Source organism: Cynoglossus semilaevis, chromosome Z, assembly GCF_000523025.1.
Source record: "Cynoglossus semilaevis isolate Cse_v1.0 chromosome Z, Cse_v1.0, whole genome shotgun sequence".
NCBI classification, from domain to species: Eukaryota; Metazoa; Chordata; class Actinopteri; order Pleuronectiformes; family Cynoglossidae; genus Cynoglossus; species Cynoglossus semilaevis.
In genome coordinates this window covers 3,306,353-3,314,198 of record NC_024328.1, presented here as the reverse complement: position 1 = coordinate 3,314,198, position 7,846 = coordinate 3,306,353, and the positions used below count along the sequence as shown (strand labels likewise).

At 38.7% G+C, this 7,846-nt stretch overlaps 1 protein-coding gene across 2 annotated transcripts in view; it reads right to left on the bottom strand.

The window, feature by feature from the left end:
* Nucleotides 1-5,125, bottom strand: part of bmp2k (BMP2 inducible kinase) — a 30,194-nt gene extending 25,069 nt beyond the window's left edge. Inside the window, exons 1-2 of one of the 2 annotated variants that reach the window (XM_008335638.3) lie at nucleotides 4,313-5,125; nucleotides 2,976-3,281 (exon numbers count right to left, since the gene is read on the bottom strand). In XM_008335638.3, the coding sequence (XP_008333860.1) occupies nucleotides 2,976-3,114 (139 nt within the window). In that variant the 5' untranslated portion in view covers nucleotides 3,115-3,281; nucleotides 4,313-5,125. The remainder of the gene's footprint in view (nucleotides 1-2,975; nucleotides 3,282-4,312) is intronic. The other variant, XM_008335637.3, reaches the window with a different exon arrangement.
* Between the last annotated feature and the right edge of the window lie 2,721 nt (nucleotides 5,126-7,846).

Here is a 7,846-nt window from a genome sequence, read left to right as displayed (position 1 = left end):
ATATATATATAAGGAGCTAAAGCGCAGTAAATGTTGGTATTAACAAGCAAAGGACAGTCCAAGGACAGCAAGTAATTTGGCCAACAACTGAATTACAGTGCAACAATTAATACAATCATCAGCATCTTAAAAAGTCAGACAGACATTTTAACCTGCATGTGTTGACCTAGCTCAGACACACACGGACATCACGACATGTTATCTCTTTCAAAAGCTTTGATGTGGCCCCACACATCAGCTTGCTGGTGGGTTTGAGGCAGACATCAACAAGCTACAGGCTAGATACATTGAAACACCACGAGGTGAGAGGAGAAAGAACACCTTAGGGAAGGTACCACTTTACAAAGATACACTGCAAGATACACTGTGCAAAAGATCAAACATGAGGCACTTGGATGTGTGTTGCAAGATTGTCATTGATGGACCAGAACAGAAAGTCTTTGACTACCACTACTGTAGGAAGAGGTTATATACAGTGAAACCTAGGAGACTGAAATGTTCTGCCACTGGCTCTCACCTGCACAGATAAATGGCTGGTTTTGGCAGGTTGAGGCTTTTAAAAAGATGTTTAAAATCAGGCTTGTCATTGTTTTACTGTGTAACTACATGTGTCTACCCACAATAAGGTGCCCCACCTCATTTTAAGCCATAAAGGCCTTGGTCAGATATGATAAAGTACCAGATAACTGAAGCACATTTACTCCATTGCCAAATGTATTATATAACCAACAAAAACATGCCTTTAAGAGATTTACAATAAAGAGCTTATTTACACAAACAGGACAAAAAACAACTGCAACTTCATTCACTCTGAAGCCAAACACCACCATGTCCTCTAGTCTGTTCAGGTCAATGGGGACAGAAAGTTTGTGAACACAGCAACTGTTTGCCTGGAGACACTGTTTGCATGATCTGTGACTGGCCGTGGTCAGGACATCTACCAATGGACACTGAACATGTTGCTGCTCTCTTATATCAAGAGCCTCATTCTAACCATTTCCACATTCAAAGCTTGGCCAAATTCAGAATATTTGGTTATGCATGAAGTCAGAGCTTACAAATTTAGAATACATATTTAGCTTTTAAATCACATGAATTGCTTAATTCCCCAAGCCTCAACCATGGCAACCATAACAACATCAAGGAGTTTGCATCAGTAAGGACATACGTGGCAAATCACCAGTGCTGTGGCCACACTATCCATGTACATATTATAGCATTAAGCCGTATTGAGGGACTACATTTATGTCAAACTATTTTGTCCTAACATATTCTACATTTTCTCCCAGTCCTGATAGCATATTAGGCTTTTAGGATTTGGTGGAGGAAGGGTGACATGGTCAGCAGATGCATCCTGTTCTTTCATATCATTTTCAAGTTCCTCTTGTAGACACCATTAGACAATGACAGAGAAACCACAGAGGCTAAAGGACAAAGGAAATGGCTATTTTCCTACTCTGTGTCACTAGAGAAAAATAAGTTAAGTGTCCAGAGAAGTTTTTTTTCGTTGAGACTGTGCTGATGCAAAGACAGACAAAGGATAATATTTTTTTCAGTTCAGATCTTGTGTTTTTGCAAGGAACCATAGTTTCCTTTTTAGCTTTAAGGGAAACTCATGATTTTCATTTAGGTGACACAGCTGTTGCTTAACCATTAAATAGAGAAGAAGGACACGAGTTTCTGGGGAACGCCATGAACTGACTGGAAGAGTCAAGTCATGACTTATCATCTATATTTTATGGTTTGAACTTTAAACTCTTTGCATCAGTAATTTGAAAGGTTCTAAGTGCATTTTCACTTTTTTTTAAAATTACTAGCAACCAGGGCAAATACCAGTCCTGGCAAGATGGTCTGTCAAGCAAACGCCAAAAACCTACACATCATTGTGTGTATGTATTGTGTGTGTGTGTGTGCACATAAACAGCACTAAATGGCAAACTTGATTGTGAATGTTCTAGTAGGTCTCATAAGTAACACCTGACAACCATAAAAACTGACTTCCTCAACAACAAAATAGCCTGACAGCTAACCAGCGGTGGGGATGAAAGGGAAAGCAAAGGGGATAACCCATAGAATAATACGATTTTTCTTGTTCTCTTTTTATACACATGAACATGATTTGTGCACTGAACCTTTTGTAATGGATCATCTGTTTTGTGAAATGTGCCTACTTCCTCATTCATTTGTTAGTTTCGTTTATTTCTAATCACTGTTTTGTAAAAATAAAGTACTATGTTTCTATGTAACAAACAATGCACATTGCAAACAAACACGCACAACCGCGGTACAACAACTTTTCACCATTGGAAAAGTATGTAGATAAATAATGCTAGTTACATGATAATACAAGAGTGTGTGTAAATATCAAATCAAGTTAGGAGAAAAAAACTTTTTTACCAAGAAAGTACTCTTTATAAAGAAGAAGAAAATAACTTGCATGAACAAGCTGAACAAAGTGTTTTACTTCTTTACTTTAGATAAATTGTGTTGACACAGCACACACACTGATACACATGTGCGCACACACACATAAATGCAGCAGTGGTTGGAACAGGACATTAACGAATTTACAGCTCTGCAGACAAAAGTTATAGGTTTAACTTCTAGTCATAAGAAATCTCTTAAATTTGTTTGAGCCAAAACGGTTGAAAAAAATGAAAACAGTGATTTATCCTACCCACTCTGAAGATCCTAGCAGATGTTTGGGGACAGAAATACCTAAGTTACCAACACCAAAAGGAAAATCGCAGACAGGACTAAAGTGTCATGAAAAATCATTACTTAGAATGGAACTAGAAGAAGAAAGTTTTCAACTTTCTACAACTATTTGGTCAAATCCATTGCTTGGTAATGCATGTGGTATTTAGCGATATTAACTGATAACGTTTTTTTCTTTCTGTACAGCGGAGTGAAGAAAACCATAAAATGTTTTATAATTTAGAATGTTTTATTAAGATACAAGATCGAATTCCTACCTTCTGCTATGAGCTCCTCTACAGTGACTTGGTAGCGACCCACTGCAAACACTTTTCCCAGATAGCTGTTGACTCCGGAGCTGGACGTCCCACTGAGTCCACCACTTTCAGACTTTGGCATTCTGGAAAACTTCTTCATTGTTCCAATTCCTTTTTATTTATCCACAAGTAAATGTGAACTTGTTTGTTTAATGCAACAACACAGTCCAGTTCAACTTGATGTCCTCTCTCTGGTGTCCACTCCTATCTTCTTATCTTAGCTGGTTCCTCCGCCTGCATGCTCCACTCTGCTGCTCTTGTTGCGGCCTGTTGATTGATGGCAGAAGTAAATGTGTTTATAACAAGTTGTGCAGAAGCATAGAAGACATTTACAGGCTCATATGTTCAATAAAAATTATAGTTGTTTGAGCAGGTGTCCTTATTTTTCCTTATTTTTTCCTTTTTGAGGAACCAGCATTATCTCTTCACTGACATGTTTAGTGAGCAGCAGAGACCATTATTAAGGAGCCAAATGGTTCTTGTTTACAATATCTACTTGTAATACCACAATGGTTATGGCTCTATAAAGAGTATATAAAGTTTTAGAAATGTTTATACACAAAAAATGTTTCTGTATATTTTGTTTCTTAACATAATAAATTGGAATTTTACCACCAATATTTTCCCTATATCATGTCTTGAGATGAGTGCTCAAGCCACTATTTTCCAATATGGCATATACCAGTCTCACAAAGTGAACAAGCGTGGCCAGGTCTCCAATAAATCAGAAGGCTGAATAACAAGCCCACACCCTGTTTACTTCACACACCACTAATTTGCATAATCTACACATCACTTCCACTGCTAAGTCAACACAAGCCTTCACTGTAAACAAAAACATTGTTGTTATTCATGAAAACTGTATGACATAATTCTGCAGTAAAAGTTCAGTTTACCATTTCAGTTGCACCACTGTATAAACAGTATTTGCATGATGGAATGTTAGCACAGCAATTACTGTTTCCATAATCAATTCACCTTGCAGCTACCTTTTCAAATAACCCAGTTGTTTATTTACTCGTATCAAATGAAAGAAACTGGTCAACAATTCTCAAACCTTATATTAACACAACAGACTGTCGCTTCATGCGTGTAATAAAATCGTTTTATACATTTTGTCACTACAAATTTTACTTTTAAATCTGTACGTCCTACTTACTTCCTCCCTTTTGTAATATTAGAACATTGTTTATATTTTTTAAAGATGAGTTATATTATATAAACATATATATAATTATGTAATTATGTATGCATTTTAGTAAAAACTATGATCGTCACAAAAACAGCCTTTTACTCACCGAAGCTAGAAACCGAGGCGTGAGGATGGTCGTTAACTGTCACACATCAGGGCTACAGCCGCTGCTAACCTCGGAAGCTTCGACAGGGATGGAGAGGACCAGCGGTAAGCACAGTGGCACAGAAACCTTCGTGTTTGTAAATCCCCCTGAATATAAAGACGTTGCAGAATCCTCGGCAAAAAATCTCAAATAGAAGCCCCTTGGTTGACGTTTCACTGCGACAACAGTTGGTTAGTCCGCCAGTTAGCCGCGAGAGATAATTGCTAATGCTAAGAGCTACAGCTGCTCCTCTCTGAGACAAACCCTGGCTAAAAGAGCACACGCCTGTGAGAAAGCATGAGCTCCTGGGTAACGTCAACGTAAAAAAACGACAGAACTATGGGAGCCCTGGTTAACCACACTGTTGTTGTCCAAGCAGACAGAAGTCCAGGCTAATAAAAGCACAGGTGTCCCGGGCTGTGATAGCAGAAGCCCGGGCTATTAGAGCAGCAGCCCGGGCATGGTAGGTGTGGACTCTCCGTTGTTTGTGAAAAATCCTGAGGCCAGCCCCTCGTTGGCCTCCCGGCACACTTGCGTCACTCTGCTTTTGTGAGTAGAGTCAGCCAGGACAGATAACAGATAAATGTGGGTGGTTATGGTGCTTATTTGTTATTTACCCACAGACAGTGACAAGTGACAACCTAACTTGCTTGGTTCCGCCCTCTCACTTTTGTCTGATTGGTCCTTTTTAGAGGACATTTTCAGTACACTTGTATGGACGTACTGTATGTATATACTTATTGATTTATTTATTACTGACATTTACCACAGCTGAATAGTAAATTTTAATTGACGTTTGAAGTACTGAAAATGCAAAGCTCTGAATGTATTTCATTGTAGCAAATATCTAAAACTGCAACGCATTTGAAATCACTTTATGCCAACCTCTTCTGTTGGTTTGTCCAAAATATAAATGTAAAATAAATTTACAATTAACCGTTGTTTAGCTGATTCAGATAGTCACAATGTTTATGTGGATGATGTTTGTAGAATATATACTTATAATAATAGTGACAATTTATCTAAAAGTTATCTGTTAATATTGTTAATAACAGTTTTTTTAAGTCACACTATGTTCAGTCGTAATTATGTTGGATATGTGTTTAACTTTAAGTCTCGTAATTTAAACTTTCAGAGGTATAGATTAAGACACCCTTTAACCGAATTGGGGGGGGAACAGAATTGTATTTTCTAGACATGTGTAAAGTTGTTACTGAAGACTGAAAGACAATGAAACAGCTACCGGTGAGAGCACGATCACATGGCGAGATGATCATTACATAAGAGGAGGATGAACAGGATCACAGCTCGGCGGCAGCCCGGGTCTTGAGGAATATCAATTCACTCCCACAATTCAAGTCTACACGTACGTTAAAATTGCCTTCACCGTCTGATATTCCATTGTTGTATTTTAACTTGTTCTGAATGTTTTAATGTTGTATTGTTTTTTATTGCTGTGTTGTTATCTTTGTATTCACTGTAAGGTGTCCTTGGGTGACAGAAAGGCGCCTATGAAATAAAATGTATTATTATTATTATTATCATGTGACTCGACGTTAACGCCTCCTGTCCGTGGACCACCGACTGGATTGTCGACCTCTAGATTCTGCAGGACATTTTAATCAACGCAGTCAATTATTTGTTTTTGTTTTTTTAGTTATAGATTAAATTTAATAATATGAAATAAACCATGTAACGAAGAATTAAATCACCGCATTAGAGAAATAGACAAAAACTAAGTAAGTAGTTAAAGTAAGTACTTAAAGTATAAGTAACAGAGTTTATTTTGTAGGATTGTATTATTAGAAAAATAATTAAGATGGAATTCTATGTTTGGTCTTTTAAGAAGTTCGTTTGATGTTTTATTTCGTTGTGGTTTTATGGGGTGTTTTAGAGCATTAGACATCCAAGATTTTTATGCATCACGTGCCAGTATAAATAGCATGGCTTACAAAACAAATACACAAACTGCCATTGATAGTTTGGTTTCTGGATTATTAAGTTTTCGAGAAATAACGTTAAGAGAAATAACGGTTGTGAATTATTGATACATGTTGGTAACCTGTTAACGACTTGGACCTGGTCCTCAAAAAATGCAGAACACACGTTGTTGTTGTTTTTTAAGGTCGTGAATGGCACCATCTGCCGGTGACTGTTCTTCTCCACCAGACTAATAAATCTAGGAGGACTCAAGGTTCTTTATTGTCATTGCAACACATGTTAGACATGGGATGAACGAAATTAGTCTCCCTTGTCCCGGATCGAGTACAAGTGACAGGGGGGAGGAGTTCTGCATAGTGCAGCAAAGAAGAGAAAGCGACGATTGTGCAAGAGTGAAAGACAAGAACAAGAACAACAACACTTGTCAGGGCAACAAGAGCAACATATGTGGGAACAGTAGTTGTGAGACAATGTGCAGGCCACCACATATTTTCTGTTGTGGGGTGGTTGTGGAAAGGGGGGCGGGGGGCGAGGAAGTAGAGGCGCTGATGTGCTTTCCTGACCAGACAGGAAGTGTTGGTTCTCCAGGTGTGGTCATCGGAGATGTGTACTCCCAGGTACCTGAAGCTGGAGACCACCTCCACCGCTGTCCCTCCAATGTGCAGGGGAGGGGGGAGGTGTCTCCCCTTTCTGAAGTCGATGATCATCTCCTTGGTCTTCTTCACGTTGATGCAGAAGTTGTTTTCTCTACACCAACCCTCCAGATGTTCTACCTCCTGCCTTGGACTCATCGTTGGCTGTGATGCGTCCGACCACGGCTGTATCATCCGCGAACTTCACAATCAGACAGCTCGGTGCAGTGCTGTGCAGTCGTGTGTGAGCGGGGTGAATAGGAGGGGGCTCAGTACGCAGCCCTAGTATCACTACACCAGTTTACGTGTGCTCTGTTCGTATTTATTATTTTATACTTTATACTAAAACCCGAAAAGAGTGCGTATTCTTTGTCTTTATGAAGCTGTCTTAACTGTACTTTTGCTTTTCTCAAAATAAATTATTTTATCTTATAATGCTTAATGGCTGTGTGTGTGTTTTTTTCTTTTCTTTTTCTGATACATGCCACGAAATACTGATGTTCTATCTGTAGGACAAGTAAATTAATTCAATTTTAGTCGCTTGTTCGTCCTATACAGGAAAATCCAGAGCGAGTGTTTTCAACCCAGAAACTGCCACAGGGGGCAGTAAGTAAGAGATGCCTCCGGGGCTTGAACCAGGGAGCTCATGTAGGCATAATGATCGCCATATGGCATAATAAATTAGAACCCCGGTTTAACAGGGTTCCTGCGTAACAGGTGGGGACACTAACCGCTATACTAACAAGCAGCACTCCAAACGAACTGAACGCACCGAAACGAACTCAGCTGACAATACAAGGATGTGATCAAAAAAGGACAAGTAAAAGGAGAATCCGAGAAAGGTAAAATAAATAAATTAAAAGATTAATTGAAAGTTTTTTTCAAAATTGGTAAAATAAAAAATTCTGCATATATATATATA